Consider the following 19,898-nt stretch of genomic DNA (forward strand, 5'->3'; position numbering starts at 1 on the left):
GATATTAGGTTTTAAATACATGTTTCTTTGCTTCAAAAATTAAATGTAAGGTGTCCGGCTGAGTGGACATTTGTGTAACTCCTTAAAAAAACCAAAAAAAAAAAAAAAAAAAAAAACTCAATCACATTGTTTTTTTCATGCCTAAAGAGGAATAAAAACACTCAGGAAAAATATCTTGACTAAGGTTCTTATAATTCATGCATGAAAGGGTTAAATATAGAGAAAAATTCCTTTGGGAATCACCACAAAAGTAACACTGGGTCCTTATGGGTTAAGAAACAATCAAATCAAATAAAAACAAAACAAGTTAAAATATAACAACATAAACAAAATGTTAACGTTGCAAGAGTGCCAAAAAGCCAGAGAACAAATAATCACAACCATAATTTCACAAAACACACACACGCACGTACACACACACACACACGTGCACGCACCCTGTCACGCGCACATCTGGACGTGAGGCTCCAGTCTACCACACCTGTCCTGCAGAGGGACGCGCGGCGCTGCACTGTACTGCTCTGCTCTGCTCTGCTCTGCTCTACTCGGCACGGCACGGCTCGGCTCCCGGGCTCATCAACAGCCCCTGTGACAGCTCGGCTCGGCTCGTCCCGGCCCGGCCCGGCCCGGCCCCTGAGGCGGGCTGCTCTGCGGTCAGTGCTGTCACTGTGACGGTGCGTGTTCAGCCATGAGGAGCGCCCACGGGCACACTGCGCCAGTATGCCACGGGATATAACTGAGGAACGGACGCAGAGGTCGGCGCATTGTCTCCAAAAAGTGCGTGTGGATTATTACAACAGAAGAACGACAACGCTTTGCTTTTTACGCTCACGTCCATGATCGGGAGGACGCGCAAACTCGGCAAAGGTAGGAATGACATGAGGGAAATGGACCACACTGACCTGGAAAGTTTGTGAAAGCCAACAGAAATGAAGAAGATAAGCAGATATTAGACTGTTCCAAAATAGACTACATAATATGAGCAGAATACATATGTTACATCCAGTGGTTAGAGACTAAAATATCCCAAAAAAGACTTCCTACAGACTTTTGTAGTGGTGCATATATAATGGATAGTACATTTATTATTTAAATGATGTCAATATACTTTCCTAAGTGACTTGGAGCTTACCCATAACTCCTATAGCTTTATGAAATCCTAACTGGTGCCTCCATCTATTTACACCAGCCTCCATATCCTCACTAGATTCTACTACAGAATATTATCATGAACATTATATAAATGGATAATAATCTGATTTCTTTGCATTTAAGATATGGTGCCTTTTTGTTCAGGACTTTGAGACTCAAGTCAGACTTTATAAGAGTGATAAAAATGTGAAATATTCATATACTATATCACCAAAATACACTGATAGAATGATTTTAAGGCATGTTATAGTTTAAAATTATGCCAAATGAGTAAAGTAATTACTAGATTATTGTTGAGTACATAATAAAAAGTTGCCTTTTCCTATGAACTCCTGTATTTCCTTATAGAATGTAATGAACTGCACAGAACATGTAATAGTGTTCTCCACAGGTCTGTTATTCCTTTAGTTGGACACTGTTTCAGGTCAAGTATGCCTTCATTGTCATTCATGTCACATACATACAGGGCAGCGAGGTTGTATTTCACAAGAGACCAAAGTGACAACATAAAACCAATAACATGAAATAAATAGTACGCATTACTATACAGTAATAGTACAGTAGATGGTATAAATAGGAACAGATCCACAGCATGGACGTGCATTACTGACATTCTTATTTACAATAGTGAGAGGATTCTGATCACACCTCTGTAAAATGTTTAGAGAGCAGGTTCGGGCTGAATAGATGTTGAAATCAGTTTGGGCCAGCATTACGGATTTGTTGGACTGAACTCAAGCTCAGCAGTGACTCTCTTCCCTGTCCAAGTGTCTATTTTAAGGACATCACTGTAATGTGTTAAGGCAATATTTAACAGCTCTCTGTACTGTTTGCAGAGCCTGATTCTATTTGCCAAGAAAATTACATGGGAGGAATTTGCCTGCAGATGATTTCACCTGATAAGCTTTTATTTGGACAGGAGTACCTGGGTTACAAAAGGGACAACATGTCCCTTTACTTAAAGGCTCCTGTAAAATGCATTTTAATGTGTTTTAATGTAATATAGCCACAGTGATACTGTCAGTTACATCAATACTGGAACTAAAGGTAGGTATTTCTGTTACATTAAGGAGGCAAACAAGAGGCTTGGTTGTTACATTAATTTATGGTTTATCTAATCATTTATAGGCATTTTCAGTAGCAGGTCAGCGAAAAAGAAAAAAAAATCTCTGCTCAACTGAACTGGTATTCTATTTATTTATTACCTTCGCCAGGAGGTATTGTGATCGCTTTGCTTTGTTTGCGTGTGTGCGTGTTTGTTTGTTTGTTAGTTAGCAAAATAACTCAAAAAGTTATGGATGGATTTTCATGAAATTTTCAGGAAATGTTGATACTGGCACAAGAAAGACATGATTAAATTTTGGTGGTGATCCCCTAGGCCCAATCGCCACCAAAATTTAATCATTTCTTCCTTGTGCCAGTATCAACATTTCCTGAAAATGTCATGAAATCGGTCCATAACTTTTGAGTTATTTTGCTAACAAACAAACACGCACACACAGGAGGCAGATCTGTCTTGGCAGAGGTCTGTGCTCTCCAAGTGCTTTTCTTGTTTATTTATTGGATTTGACTTGTGCAAGAAAGAACAGTTTAAAGTTGATGAGTTTGGTGAATGAAGTGAACCATGTTGCACATTCTCAAGCATGAGGTGGTGGAGACCAAATCAGAGCAAAAACTCTGGTTAATCTTCCACTTTTGCTTCAAAACTCTTGCATTTGCATGTAACAATGTACAATTACTTGTGTTAAAGAATAAACATTTTTTGGATTTATATCATATATGTAAAAAAATATACAAATTGTAATTTTACATGTACTTTACTGAATATATCATGATGTGTGTCACTTGGTTGCAAATTAAAATCTGTATGTTATAGAATAACAAAAAGAGTCAGTAGCTGAAGTCACAAATGAACTGGATTAAGTAAATGAATGACTGGGAACATAAGACTTAAATGTAGACCTAAATGAGGAAATCAACTGATGTTAACATTAAACATGAGGACAACCCCTGGTTGAATTAAAATACTATGTCAGTGTCAAGTTAAAGACAAGAGCTTCATCCTGCTTTCATGTAGGTAAAGGTACACTCAGAGACATTAGCATCTTACCCTGAATAACACTATGTTTTTGTTTTTAATCACAAACAGAGGTTGTATTGTTAAAGTCTATAAATGATGGGAAAGTATTTTAATGTAACAGAATAATCTGAAAAACTTTGTCCATCTTACAAGTTACTTCTAAATTTTCATTCAAACAAACTTTAACAAATCAATTTCACTTTATTTTAGTGTGGTTTCACCACATTAACGGTATTTTTACATAAATTGCACCTCGGTCAGGACAATAACAGTTGTTTGGGGCTTTGACAACTATAGTTCATTCAAATTAAGCAGCACAAAAATATTCCAACTGACTTTAACCACGACTAAGGACTTTAACTCAATTACTATTCTTAAGTAAAAATTATATACATATTATAGATCTTTGTTCTTTACTTGAGGATTACCACTTCATGCAACTTTATACGGGACACATGTACTTTTTATTTCACTACAGTTGTTCAACAGCTTTGGTTTCGTTGCAGATTATAAATGTCCAGGAAGAAAATGTTGATTTCAGCTTTTGTGATAAAGTGTTACTTTGTGAACTGAGCTTCAAGTGTGCTGCCTTCTTAAAGGTTCAGCGTGTAACATTCACACAAGCTTGTGTATTTATGCAAAGTTTGTGTTGGAGTTTATGTTATTGTTATTGTTGGGGTTTTTTTCTGTGTTATTAGTGGTTTACACTGCTGCTGCTGTAGAGGAGCAGAAGAGAGGCACTGAAGGCCTTATAAAAATGCGGCTGGTGTACAGGCTTTTATCATGAATGTTTGTAAACAATACATATCAATACAATACACATACAATACATGTCATTATTGGGTCTGATCAAGCAAAAGTGAACATCAACATGGAAATGTAAATTTGAACACATCATTTATTAAATGGGATCATTTTTTTAGCTAAAGATCTGTATTTTATGGAACTGTTATCCTTTTTAAAATACCACTTACGCAGTACAGGAGAAGCTCTGAACCTTCTGCTAGGCTGCATTCAGTTAACAGAAAGACATGCAAAAGACTGTCTATTACTTTGAGAAATTAATATTCAGAATGATGAAGTTTATGAATTCATACACTGGTCACATTTAAAAAGACTATCTGTGAACTGTTACCGAGAAATGACTTTATTTGTAGTTTACCTATATCAGTATGGACCAGCAAAAGTTGTAAATAACACTGTGTTAGTTTTTAATACATTAAATAAAGCATTGTGATTATATCTGGCTTGTTGTTTTAAAAAATAAGTCAAAATTTTGGGTGATACATACAATGGTAATAGAGTCGTCCATGTGTCACTATGGTAACCTGTCCACGTGTGCCCACATTCTCATGTCAATAAAACAGAGACTTTTCAATGTTTTACTCCAAATTTTATTTTCAGCATAGCTGAACATAATATCTAAAAGATTTTGTCCTACTTGATATCAGTTTCTGAATGTTTGTGTAAATCTTAAAAAATTAATGTCCATTTCAAGTCCATGTGTGACCGAGCAGTAATTTGACATTTTTTACCTAAAAATTTTATCTCCCCAAATTTTTTATACATAATGTTAAAGTGCTTATAAATACCTACTCAAATACGTTTAACACATGCATATAAGTTAGTCTGCTTTAGGGATGTAACGATTACCAGTATAACGATAAACCGTGGTAAAATTCAGTATTAAAATTTAGTATTACTGTTTAAATTCCAATTATCGTGATAACTGTTTTTGATTACCGCACTTTGAAAACTAATGGTACTGCTCATTTCCTGGAGAAGCAGCAGCACTCCAGGCTCTCTCTCTCTCTCTATCTGTCTATCTATCTGAAACTCAAACAATGCAAACTTGATCTGGAAAATGGTCAAACAGTGCCCATAAGGTGACACCTTTAATGGACATTTGTATATTTGATTGTTTACATGTTAATATTTTAATTTTTCTGCCACCAGAAAGTAGATTGTGGCTATTATTTAATTTTATTTATTTATTTATTTTTCAAAATACAACTTGGTTAAATTGTTTCAGTGTGTGTATAAGTACTTTTTCAACATGTTGAGCACAATTTCAACAATATCGCGATAATAATGATAACCGTGATAATTTTGGTCACAATAACCGTGATATGAAATTTTCATATCGTTACATCCCTACTCTGCTTACACGACAGACTGTTGAACACAAAATGTGTCCTTGTGTTACCGCTTGATCGGGCCCTGTTGTAGAAATGGAGTTCGCTCACTTCAACAGATGCATGATTTTTACATAGTGAACTCTGACTCTTTAAAAGACTCATATTAGCTGGATTATGCATTGTCACAAAGCTGAAAAAAGTCAGTTTTTCTGAGCTCAGGAACACCTGGTTTTCTTACAATGTTGTGACAAAATAGCAACAATACAAACATAGTATAATCTTATAGTGTATGGCGGATCGCTTTGTTACCAATGACCTATACAACAGTTTATAAAGAAGTGAATATATTCTCAACCTTAAACATCTGCAATAGTAAAATTAAACCCACACATTTATGCAAAAGTAAAACAAACCCAAAAACAACATATATTGTAGTTCTTCCACATTTGGCTTTACTGAATTAACTTGTGAAGTTACAGCTTTGACTGACGTGGGATGATGAGGTTGAATGGCGAGTTAGAAAATATCCAGTCAAAGAGGATTTGTAGGATAAACTGTCCGACTGCTTTACAGCTGAGAGACAAATTACTCCACAGTGGAATCTGAGATGGATGGTGCAGAGGTAAAACTGTGAGTGTGGCAGAGGATTTACAGAGTGAAAGCCACACGGGGAAATAACTTTCAAGAGGTGTGTAGCGGATAAACAGGGTTTATGGGAAATGTGGTCTTCATTTGGAAAAACACCAGGACTCACAGCCTATCACGGCAGCTGCTGATCATCTTGACAGCGCTATGAACTGTCTAATATGGTGCCAAGTTCCCTGTTTAATGTAGATCTGAAACACTGTACATACCTCAAAGGCCATTGGTCAAGGTCTGAAACTTAGATTTAAGATGTAGCTTTGTCAAGGTTTGTCCTGTCGCATCATGTTTTTGTGGTGAGCCATTATCTTGTCAAAGAAAAGTCACAATATTTAGTCTTCCCTGGTGAGGTAATCCAGAGCAGCATGTAGTGTTGTGTGTCTTTGGCCTTTGTAAGTTCACTGATAGAGAAGCCAAATGTTGTTACCAACATTTAAGAACATTAGGAGGGGCACTTAACATATGAACAAAGAATAATAATAAACCGGAGTTGGTAGTGACCTTGGTTAAATACTATTACATGTCAACAGACAGTGGATTCGTTAAATACAGACGTGACCAGAAGTTTTGACCATGACACAAACTGACTCTATACAAAATGGGATTAATTTGACTGTAACAGTATTTGAAAAACATATAAAAGCCTGATAACTGTTCTTTAATGTACCTCAAAAATACATTGAAAAAGAATGTAAAAAAAAAACGGATGCAGCAAAGGTTGCGCAAGTAAAATTTGCGTCACTGCCAAAACTTTAATAATGATTGTTTGGAGTTGGAAAAACCCAACAGTGAGTTAATTGGCTCATATAAACTGTGCGCCTCCTCCCAAGAAATGACTTTGAAAACACATTATGTGTGCCTGAAATGAACTGTTTTCCCTTATTGTTCGAAACCAGATGAGTGTAGAATTGTCAAACTGAAAATCTACATATGTATATATATATATATATATATATATATATATATATATATATATATATATATATATCTGAATCCCTGAATGTCAAATTCACATTCACAATGAAATGTAGAACTAAACACCAAACTGGACTTTTTTTTTTTTTTTTAATCTTTTGATGTATTTTATTCCCTCCAGGTCAGTATTTGTAGTTTAGGTGACTATCTTCAACTTCTGGTAAGTGTTGGCTCCATTGCTTATTGAGTGTCTAAAATGCCTGGTGTCATTTTATAGTTCTTCATACCAAATATCAGTATTTAAAGAGTAAATCCCATCAGTATTAGTGCATATACTACTCATAAACAATTTATTTAGATTTTTTTATTCAGGATATTATGTTAATGGACAACATCAGCTTCTGGTAAATAGGTTTACTTTATATGTTAGGAAACTACTGAGAGAAAAAATGTAAATTAACTGAATGTGTAAAGTACTTTCTCTTTATTAAAATGGAAAATTGACATTGAGAAATTTTAGAATTAAAGCCAAGGTACTGGTATCAGCACTGGTATCTCTAACAATGAATAAATAAATAAATAAATACATCAATACATCAATAAATAGATAAATAAATAAAACCTAATATGTGGTGATACTATTTAATTTCCAAGTTCTCTAAGCAGCAAATGTAGGAGAAAATGTGGCGTCCATTCAACCCCCAGTTCCTCACTCTGCCCAAAAGCAGGGCAGTGTTTACAAGTTTGTAGAGTTATGGGCTACAAGCAGCTACTGGCATAATAACAGAGGCCTGTTTTATTGTAACCTGCGCTAATGAACAGTAAAGTTTGGCAGTCATAAAAACACTTCCACCCATCACCTGGATCCCAGCTGCAGCCGTTCACATCAGGGCCTCATTAATATAGCAGTTTACATTCATCAGACAGCGACAATTTATGTATTTGGCTGCTATTAAACACAGAACAGTTCAGGTGGGATCAGGTCACCAGTAGCAAAGGTCGCCAACAGCAGAGGTTGTGATCCTTTTAAAGATTAGTTAAACATAACTTATAGTACCATACGCAGAACTGGAATGAAGCTTTATTTTCTGGGAAGGTTTTTTTTTAGGTATTTTTGCCACTATTTATTTGACCAGACAGTAGAGTAGATTCATTTATTCTCATTTGTCTTGTGGCTAGCTGCTTGCAGTTGTGTTTCACTTAGGTTTGTTTAAACAGCAGATTGTCTCTGCAGTTCAACAGGTCATTTTAAACAGGCCACTGCAAAATTCAACAACAGGGGTAATAGGCAGGTGAATTAACATACCATTTGGTTGACGTTGATATACTGAGCACTTTTAAGAACCAATGTTTTATACTGAACGTCCATATGTTTGTGATATATGTTTCCTGGAGGAAAACATCTGCTAACTAGTGTGTCGATGACTGTTCGAGTCAATTAGCAGCACAGGAACTAACTGTATTGTTTCCATCCTGCAGCATTTAATGGTATATTACAGTTAATGAATAGAAGTTCAGTATTAGAGGAAAAGGAGTTCTTGCTCTCTAATTTGGCCATTTGCGCCTGCATTATTCACCAATGTAATAAATGTGTTCGATTGGCGTCTAAATGCCTATTATTTTATGCTGCCTCTCAGAATTGTAATCAAAAACACATGGTGTGATTTCAAGCTGTGTAATTCAACAACTTGTTGAAATTACACTGTATTTATCGATCTGTTGTCATCTAAGGGTGGCAAGGTGGTGCAGTGGATAGCACTTGTGCCTCACAACAAGCAGGTCCTGGGTTCAATTCCAACACCAGTTGATGTTTGCATGTTCTCTCCGGGTACTCCAGTTTCCTCCCACCATCCAAAGACAGTCATTGATAAGTTAATTTAAATTGCCCATAGGTGAGAGTGATTGGTTTTTGGTCTCAATATGTCAGCCCCACAATGAACTGGTGACTGGTCCAGGATGTATCCCACCTTCGCTCATAAGTAGGCTCCAACAACCCCTGTGACCCTGGTGAGGATAAAGCAGGTTCAGATAATGAATGAATCTCCATCCATTTTAACCCTTTCATGCACAAATTATGAGAACCTTAATCAAAATTTTTTCTCTGAGTGTTTTTATTCCTCTTTAGGCATGAAAAAAACAATGCGACTGAAAATGTTCTTCTGAAAAATAAATAAATAAAATTTTAAAAAATTGAAAAAAAATTGAAAAATACATAAAAAAAAAATAATGAAAAAAAAAATTCTTATGAACCTATTTTTCATGAAGTTGCAAAAATGTCCACTTGGCTGGCCACCACACGTTTAATTTTTGATGCACAGAAACATGTATTTACTGATAAATTGTACGAAAACTATGGGAAGGGCTTGTAATTCTGGGGGTTTATAATCAGGAGAGATCTACATAATGTTACCAGTTCATGACAGAAAAGATATGTAGTGTCTTAAAACTTTAATAAAGATATGTGTAAAAAAAACAAAAAAAAAACAACAACAACGAAAAGAACAACAAAATCCATAAATATACAAGAGAACAGCTGTAGAATAGCTGTCTACTTTAGTGACCACTATGCTTGAAAGGGTTAAAGAAAAAGAACTCAAAATTTAAAATCAATGTTAAGTGCAAACAAGGCAGAGAACAAGCCTAAATCAGAATCAATGCCAACAAACATAACTGTCAATCAGGTGATCCATGGTTTCAGAAAAGCACAACTTCTACTACTACATTGGTTGCCATTGGTCCAGTTGAGTCCAACTGGCTGCAAACCTGTTATCAAATAATTCAGTTGTCTTGGAGTTTAGATTCTCCTGACTGTGTAGACGTCTTCGTACTCTACTCTACGATGGAGAGTCAAAAAGTTCTCAGACGTAACTTGAATTTACCAGTTTGACCCAGAGAGCAAAATTCAAGCCACAGAACGGCATCCAAAAGGAGAAGCTGGACCTTTGAAATTCAAGGTGGAGAGGTTTATTAAATAAAATCAACTTTTTATTTGTCTGAGAACTTTTGGACTCTCCCTTATATTGTGGTTACATGATAGTCTTTCCTGTGGGTTTTGCTTTGTAACAGTGAGGCTTTGGTTCAAGGTGAAGTCTAATGCCAATCTCAGAGGTCTGTACCTCGATGTTGACATTATTATTGTCTTGTCTTGTTGTGGATGTATGTGTCATCCAGACTACATTTCTGTTGTGCTTTATCCAGATTTCTGATTGTGTTTTGTCAGTCACAGATAGTCGTCTTGATCAGCTCAGTGACAAAATACAGGAAAATCTTGCTGACTTTTCTGATGAGGTTGAGTATAGGAATAGAATATCAATCTGCATCCTTATTGTGTTTATCCAGTAGAGTGTGAGTAAGTTTTGGATTGCAACATTGTTGGAGGCTCATTCATCAGACATAAATGTCTCCATCTATCACTTGATCATAAATCACAAAAGCCACTGTGACTAGTTTCTTTGTAATTAGCTGAAGGTGTTTTATACATCTACTGACATTTGTTAAGTAATCTGTAAATGTCTCCATAACAGATAAACCACAATGAGAAGACAGGAAAGATCTGGAAACGTCACATCAACTTTGATTAAAGTGTGACCGTGATTTCCAAATGTAAATTGTTGAACTTTACTGAACTCGAGTATGACCCTTCTTTCAGAAAAAGAAAAAAAAAAAAGCATAAACCTCCCCTTTTCCCTAACCTAATTATCTGTGTTATGTGTTTTAAATCCCTGAGCAAGAACATAATTTACTACAATGTAGTCATGCCTACTAGCAGAAGCCATCTGTCTCTCTCAGCCAGTTTTGTCTGGTACTACCTTCTCGTCAACACAGCTGTCTGTCCATTCCGTTAACACACAGTCCTGTTTCTGCAGCCTGGATCTTAAGACGGAGATGAAAATGTCTGTTGTCAGCCTTGTGTCACAGAATTTACCAATCCATTCCCATGCAAGTAATATAGCACAGATGGAGAACTGGCTACCACTGTAGCTGTTAATGTCTGTAATACAGTTCATTCTGCAGGGACAGTGTGGTAGAGGCTGGGGTTAGGGTCTCTGAGGCAGACCAACACAGTCCAAAAGAACTGGGACATAATTTTAGAGGGGTGCAACAGTATACAAAAAAAAAAAAAAAACGGCTCGGTGCGTACCTTTGTTTAAGGTCATGGTTCGGTTCATATTCGGCACAGTAAGGAAACAAAATGCAAAACTTAAAACTGCGTGACCACCCCAGACGTCTGCTGCACTGTATTTGTCGACAGAGTGGACACACTTGGCTGTAATACAAGGCAGTTGCACTTCCTGTCAGTCACTCAATGTGTTGTACAGTATGGAAAAAATTATTAGACCGCCCTTGTTTTCTTCAATTTCTTGTTCATTTTAATGCCTGGTACAACTAAAGGTACATTTGTTTGGACAAATATAATGATAACAACAAAGACAGCTCATAAGAGTTTAATTTCAGAGCTGATATCTAGTCATTTTTATATTTTCTTGATAATAATCAAAATCACTTCAGTTCTTACATCAATAGCTATGGCATTGTACTGCCAAAAACAGTGCTTTAAGGCATTCTTTGTTTTCTTTTCTGTCTGTTTTAGTCACACGATACACACAGGAGTTAGTACTTGATTACATAACCATTGTTTTTGATTACTTTTGATAGTCGAATAATTTTTTCCGCAACTGTATGTATGTACGCCTCTGTATCGTACCGAAAAACCAGAGTACAAATACAATGCAAAAGTATTGTTATACCCCTAATAATTTAACACCATGTACCACAGGAAACACAGTCAATAGCCTTAACTCATTATAAGGAGTAGAGTATGCCTGATTATACCTGCCTTGGTAATGCTCTCAGACCATCATAATAAACAGGTATAGCTGACAATACTTTTAACCAATACAGCCTTATTTTCTAAATTTTGGCCACAAGGAGGAAGAATTCCACCAACAGGAAGTAAAATGTGTAACATTTAGCATTGTGTTTCATAGCATTTTCAGGGTACGAATATTAAACAGGTTTACATTTCATAATTTTCAACCAAAGTTACACCAGAGTGGATGTGGGGGGCGGCCGTAGCTCAGGTGGTAGAGTGGGTCGTCCAATAACCGAAGGGTTGGCGGTTTGAATCCCGCTCCATCCTAGTCAGTCCGTTGTGCCCTTGGGCAAGACACTTCACCCTCCGGTGTATGAATGCGTATGAATGTTTGGTGGTGGTCGGAGGGGCCGTAGGCGCGAATTGGCAGCCACGCTTCTGTCAGTCTGCTCCAGGGCAACTGTGGCTACAGATGTAGTTTACCACCACCAGAGGGGGAATGTGAGAGCGAATGAATAATGGATCGATAATGTAAAGCGCTTTGGGTGTCTAGAAAAGCGCTATATAAAATCCAATCCGTTATTATTATTATTATTATTATTATTATTATTATTAAGTATTTCATGATTGCAGTACTGCTGACGGTTGTTGGGGGTGAATCCAAAAAGCCCTGGTACCCATAGACTTACACTGAACCTTAACAAGATCTCAGGAAAAACAAAAGACTCTACTGTCTGCCAAGTCAGATTTTGGTTTACTTAATAAATTTTTGTTTTTTTGACATAGGTCAAGTGTAGATACAATTAAGAGGTCCTGTTAACAAGACTGTAATAATACTTTGTTTTGCAGAGCTTGATGAAGTTTATCATTTCACAGAGTTAATAAGTAAGGGCTTAACACTAGCTCCTCTCTGACCCCTCAGGCTCCCATAATCCCACCAAATGTCCAAATATGGTCACTTAAGGCTCCAAAAAAGCCAACAGTCAAACTACACACAACTGGCTTCAAGATTGAAGTTCAGAAAACAATAAAGGACGTCATGGTTCTCCACTTGGAAACAGTATTTAGAAATCACAAACAAAAGCCCCAGACTGGATGGTAATTAGTGCTTGAGCCTGGGAGTGACGATCTCTGTGAAAATAGAAGCACTGATAGGTCGCAGAAGCTGTAGAGAAATGTCTGAAGGTACATATAATAAATCCAGTGGTTTAAATATGAGCAGAGGTGACTTACAGATACTGAAAGTTTGTTGTGCCTCTACAACAGCCGCTTGAACCCTGTTTTGTGTCAGTTTGTACGCTCAGCACAATCATAGTTTCTATTTGAATAAATTCACACCACCTGTTTCATTATTTGAAGCAAAAATAAAACACAAACATCCTCAGTGAGGATGTTTGACCTTGTGGAACCACAATGTGAGCAGGCAGCCATTGGTGCAGAAATTATTTATTTACCTCCACCTCTCTCTGTGCAGATCAGACCGTTCTGAAGGGTTTTACTCCTGACTAATGTGAGGTTTAAGACTCTGAATGCAGTTTGGAGACCAGGCAGTAATGATGGGGATTCACAGAGGGAAAATGTGTAAAGTAAAGTGAAATGTGTGACTCTAGCATGGTTTACTTGTGTAATGTTAAAACTAGAGCAGGACACCCCATTATAATACAGGCAGTTGTGTAATGCATATAAGAAAGTACACAAGTAATCATTTCTACTGTCCCTGCCTGAATGAATGTAAGTGATGTATTCAGTTTTTTTGTTAACTTTCTTTTTGTTGTTTCTTTTTTAAGAACATGTAGCAAATATCGACATACAGAAAGAAGACAAAGACAAAAAAAAATAGACGTACAAACCTCAGAACAAAAAGAACATAGTGGATTGCCATGTCTGTACAGTATGCTCCAGTGTTGTTATCAATAAGACGTTGTATAAACAGAATATTTCTCGCACTTTTCTTGACATTGTTCTTCTTGAGTCCTTACAGTCGCAGAAAAAATTATTAGACCATCAAAAGTCATCAAAAACACTGGTTATGCAATCAAGTACTAACTCCTGTGTGTATCATGTGACTAAAACAGACAGAAAAGAAAACACAGAATCCTTAAAAGCACTGTTTTTGTCAGTACAATGCCATAGCTATTGATGTAAGAACTGAAGTGATTTTGGTTATTATCAAGAAAACATGGAAAAGGGATAGATATCAGCTCTTAAGTTGAACTACTATGAGCTATTTTTGTTGTTATCATTATTTGTCCAAACAAATGTACCTTTAGTTGTACCAGGCATTATGAACAAGAAATTGAAGAAAACAAGGGTGGTCTAATAATTTTTTCCGCGACTGTATCTTATGGGTCAGTAGTTCCATTACATATCCATATATATCTCACTCACTATTTTTTGCCGGTCATGCTGTGTTTGCGGATTTGCTTTGTACCATTTTTTTGTGATTGTTTTCTGGTAGAATTCTAACAAAAAATTTCAGTAAATATCTGTCCTCTTTTAATACTACATATTGCCTAGATACTACAGTACTCTTATATTATAGCCCAGAATTTTAATAATTACCTGGTGAGCATTCTCTCAAAAATATATGATTTTAGGACAAAACCAAAATACATGAGAATGGTCTATATTCATATCTCCACACTTTCTGCAACATGGCTGTGGTACTGGTGTGTGTTTATTTCTAATCCTGGGTGTGACAAAGAATCTAATCAAGTTCTTCCAACAATAAAATCTTCCAACCTGTGATGATGTAGATGTTTGCTGGTATTCACAGTTTTTATCTGAGTTTAGTCATTTAAAAAAATAACCTGCTGATCTAAAATCAGAGCTGTAAGCCTTTTAAAGGTCATGGAAGACCCTTTTAATTCTCATTTATTTCACTGTTGTGGTCATTATTTTGCAGAAGAATGTACCTTCAGTAAGACCGCATTCCTTAATTCTTTGATGTATTCAAAGATTTGTGATGGATTACAACATTCATTTAATTATGCTTATGTCAGATGTCTGAAGACTTGTGATTATTGTACGTATTTCATTCTTTTTTAAATTCATTTTCTAAATGTTAACATAATATGAGACACTGTCATCATCATTGTGAGTGTCAGTGATGATGGACTTATTTCTAAATATCTAGTAATCCAATATACTGGTGTAAACAGAACATAAATGTGTCTTATTCCGTTTGTTGTTCCCCTGGTGATCGTTTCCCTGCCAGGGAAATTTTATTTTGTAGAATTCTGAATATTGTAAATATTGTAGAAATAGGAGATTTTGAGTTGAATATGAAGATGCCTATCATCAGATTACTGTGAGCAGAGTAAGCCCCGGACCAGGACAGGGGTTATTGTTTGTCTGCACGCTAACATTCTGCAATGCTCCACTGACGCTGCTCTGCATCAGCCTATGGGCAGCGTTTAAGCTCCGTTACAGCAGGTACTGATGCCTTCGGTCAAGTCCTCTTGCTAAATAACATGGAAGGCTTAATATGGATGCAAAGGATGTTCTTGGAAATATGATGTTCAATTCTCCAAACACAACGTTGTGGGAACGATGGCTAAAGGCTTTTCTGTAAACAGAGCTAACCTCTCCCAGACCGCCGGAGACACTAATGTCCTCATCAGCTCCTGTAGTCTGGGTGAGGACCAAGACAACAGTGAAAAAGACAGGACATAAGGAAACACTGGGTGTTTAAAACAGCTGTAAAATTCACAGTCTTGTAAACCTCTGTCCAATTAGTTATTTTATTGAGAGGAAATGTAGCTATTGATTAAACAGTAGGGGTAGAAGCTGCTGCCACGACTGCTGGTGGAAGCCAATGTGTCTGGTGCTGAACTGGTCAACATCTGCTCCACACCAGTCACGCTCACATGCTGGGAATCCAAACAGCCCCACTTCATTTATAAAAACTCGATTTATATAAAAATGTCTTCTGGACATCTATCAGGAGGTTCACACAGCTGGTTCAGCTGGCTCTGCTTTCTGCTGTATGGAAACATGAACATGGATAGTTCAAACATGTGGGGGTTTGCATTTAACTAGTGCTCAATGAAACTGTCTTTTACACTTTAGACACAATGGCTTGTCTCTGGGTTTCCAAGCGGTACTGTTTTCCAACAGATACTCCACCAAAATGTCTTTGTGTTATTTAAACATCATGTGTTCAACTTGATTTTGGATATAAAGTTGACTCAACACAGGAGATGACGCATCAGCAGCGCATTAGTACAACCACAGCAGCTCTTATAGGAGGTATACCAGGCAACATTTCTGAATTAAAATATCTGTATAAGGTATATTGTATTTTTTTTGTTGATGTTATATGAAGTGTTTCCAACATTGTCCAAATTTAGAAAAATTCTTAAATGCATAATTTTTGCATTTGTAAAAAGAATATATTGTTTACCTGTCATTTTTCAATAGCGTAAACTAGCAAAGGGTTAATTAATCCCTGTATTTGAATATTGATAAACATTCCTACAATGTGCAACCAGTGGCTTATACAAGTGTTTAAGATAATGTATATAGTAATGTAATATTAACGATGTATCAATCAATCTGTAACAAAAACCCAGTTTGTACTATATAGAGACGGAATCCTGCTCCTTCTGGTGTGTTTCATAGAACCTAAATTTTAAAAAATGTGAATGGTGCTCAATGAGGGAAGATAAATAATTTTCTGATCCTGTTTGAATTGTGTCCCCATTCACACAATTTATGTTTATGAGTTGAAAAATTCATTTACAAGCCAAGAAAGTCCCAGTTCATGACAAATATGGGTGCTTCTATGAAACTGGTCCCTAAAAACACAACAGAGGGGCTAAAAATTCAAAGCAGATGTAGACTAATGTTATGAAGCAGAAGCACTTTGGGTCTATTTTAAAAATAAATATTTACTGAGATAAAAGAGAAACTATTTTTCAGATAAAACACATTTTATATCATTTTTATTTTTTAAAAATCTACATGTAAAACGGTAAAAAGGACACCAAAATTACACACTACTGTTTTCTTTGATTATCTTTTTATTCTCTCACAGGTACATTTTGGGAATCGAAGTTAATATTCATGGTGAGTGTTTCACAAAAATGACCGCTGTTGCAAAATCACTTGCGATTTATATGTGTTTAAATGGGCAGGTTCTGCATGTAATTGACATGCAAGTGGACACAATGGGTTACATACAAAACCTGGGCCCGTGTTCCTAAAGATTCTGAGAATCCTCTCACAGAACTCCTAACTTCACCTAAAAATTCCTAGCAAGGAGTCTTAGCTTAGGAGTGATTCCGGAACACTCTCAGAGAACTCTGAGCAAGGAATGGACAGAAATTCCTATCTTAGTGAGGAGGTGTGGTTGACCCCGCTGCTAGGTATGAGTCATCATTTCAAAAGCTGTGATTGGTTGATCCTAAAAGCTAGAAAAAAATATACTTTTGGTGATAACGGCCAAGGGATTGACCCTCAAATCAATAAACTTAATCATAGAATCTAATCTTAATAAGACTGTGTAATTGTAAATAATATTTCACATGAAAGAAAATATCTGTTCAATGAATAGTAAGCTCTCCTTTGAAATTGTCCGACAAAATGTGTGAAAAAACTGAGGCCCACTTGCACAGTATTCACATAGTGATAGTTATATTTATTTGCTCATATTAATTGGCACACTGTAAAAAAATCTGTAATTTAACAGAATTTTTACCATTTATTTTACAGATTTTTCCTGTATTTTTAAGATATAGGAAAATATCTATGAAATGACAAAAATAGGCTGTGATTTTACATGTCAAATGTAAAATAACACAAAAAAACTGTAACTGTGACAAACCATAAAATTTCCATTTTTTAAAAGATTTTTTTTCTACAGAAAAATACAGTTAAAATACATTTGCAGATGTATCGTAATTTCACAAATATTTATTTTCTATTCATGGGATTAAACTGTTAATTTAAAGTTTAATACTGTAAAAAAAAAAAGATAAAATGAGATAAAATTACTGATAATTAACCGTAAAAGAAGTATTTGTTCTGTAAGTTTAACAAGACTTGTTTGTTAATTGACAAATATCTTGTGTAATTACGGTAGGTTTCACAACAAAAATATTGAATAAATGTATTTTTGTGAATGTATAACATGTATAAGCACTGATAAACTGTCCAAATACAGTTTTTATCTGTGGATCGTACAACTGAGTCTCATTGAAAATTATTTATATATATTTATAGGTAATTTGATTGTTGTAATACATATAAATATTCTTTATTAAACATTAAAAAGTCACAAAATATGCAAAGTTGCTTGTAACGTTAGGGCAAAAAACTATATTTTAATTATGGAAAATTACCGTATTTTTACGAGATGGTTATTTTCCGTTATTTAACAGTATTTTTTCGGCACCCCTACTGCCAGAATAATACATTTTTTTTTTACGTTTTTTTTTTTTACAGTGCAATCTGTAGTAGTTAATTAATTCACTGTCATCCAGTGTTTGCAGAATATCCCTCCTGCCTCTTCCGTCGTCCATTTTGTCCTCTGCTTAGGGAACTCCTAAGCCCCTTAAAAGTCCTCTTCCCTGAACAGATCTCACCTTAGGAGCTCTCTTAAGGGCTAGGATTCTTTAGGAATAGGTTTAATCTTTACTAGGATCTACTCTTCATTTTTAGGGGAAATTCTAAGAAAACATCATGATTCTAAGAATTTTCTTAGAATTTGGCCACTAGGAGCAACTCTTTGCACTAACAGTCTTTAGGAATACAGGCCCTGGAAGGAGATGGAGATTCATGAAAAACCCACATGAGACACACATAAGAAAAACCACTAGGATCCTCAAATTTAACACAGTGTCTTTATTTATAGCGGTATATAAGACCATTTCAAGCCATGTTTTTCAGATCAAATGCACTGACACCTAGGTAGCTTTTGCTGTCCCAATTTTGGTCCTATTTTTGGCCCCAATATTTTTTTAATAATTCATTAATTTTGGGATGGCTCAGAGTAAGAGTATATATTTTTTTCCTGTATCTGAGGTCATCATTAAGTACATCCTGGGGAGAAATATGTCTAAATTTCCAAAATAAACCCAGTTTTATGGAAAGACCCATATTGTAAAGAAACATACATTATGTGTTTCATAGTTTAATGGACTGCATCTTTTGTCACACATAATACACACCACCAATGCTAAAACTGTAAGTGTGAGCTGAAAGTTTTAAAACCACTACAGTCTGTCTCTTTTACTATGAAGTCACCTCTGCAAATTTCAAGTGTGTAGTCTTTGATTTTATATATTTTAATAGTTTAGTTTAGTGTGATTGTTTAACAGTTTTACCATAAACTGTGACTTTGTTGGCTTGTAAATTTACAACAAACATCATAGGTATGAGTAACAGCATAATTCAAACAGCATCAGAAAATAACTTGTGTTTTGACTGTGATTCAGTCTTTTCGGTCCCTTAGGGCCCAGTGGTACGTGGTGGGACTTCAGCTCTCTATACTACTTGTACTAATAGGACTTTCTGTCACTTGCACTTCAAAATGAAATGTGATCAAATGGATCAAGCATGCATTTTTCTTCTTAGAAGTGTAAACTCTTGTAATGAAATGGAACACTTGCTGCATCTTCTTTATAAATTCAATTCCGTTTTTTGATTAAATCACCTTTATTGTCAAACAGTTTCTAGACTATATGTACAATAAACAGCGCACACACACACACACACACACACACACACACACACACAGTGTGTAGTGATTAAATAACCAAGTAAATTGAAAATGTTTGAGGTTTTTAAGTAACTCATGATTTTATTCTAACATCATTTTGTAATTCTCCTTTAATCTGACTGAACTGCCATTAGCTTACTCATAGCCTTTAGCCACCATTAGCATGTAAGCTAATGCTAACTGATTGATGGAAAAAAGACCAAATTTGGTTAAAAATGAACACATTACTTTTAAATTCCACAAATATGATGGACAGAAGTCGTATTATCATGCATGCATAGAACAAATTGATTTGCTATGAAATAGGTCGTTTAATCTAATGTAATGTAGTCTTGAACATTACGTTAGCCAACATCACTCGTGTGTCTCAGTGGAATGTGAATAACTCCATTCTCGTTTTTCATATTTTTAAATGAGAGACTGTCAGTGGCAGAA

At 35.8% G+C, this 19,898-nt stretch overlaps 1 protein-coding gene across 1 annotated transcript in view; it reads left to right on the forward strand.

Annotated features, from left to right (window-relative positions):
• Positions 1 to 642: 642 nt before the first annotated feature.
• The window catches only part of artn (artemin), a 39,767-nt gene continuing 20,511 nt past the window's right edge, over positions 643 to 19,898 (forward strand). Inside the window, exon 1 of the mRNA XM_030132463.1 lies at positions 643 to 867. Within this exon, the coding sequence (XP_029988323.1) occupies positions 837 to 867 (31 nt within the window). The 5' untranslated portion in view covers positions 643 to 836. The remainder of the gene's footprint in view (positions 868 to 19,898) is intronic.

Source organism: Sphaeramia orbicularis, chromosome 4 (assembly GCF_902148855.1).
Source record: "Sphaeramia orbicularis chromosome 4, fSphaOr1.1, whole genome shotgun sequence".
NCBI lineage: Eukaryota > Metazoa > Chordata > Actinopteri > Kurtiformes > Apogonidae > Sphaeramia > Sphaeramia orbicularis.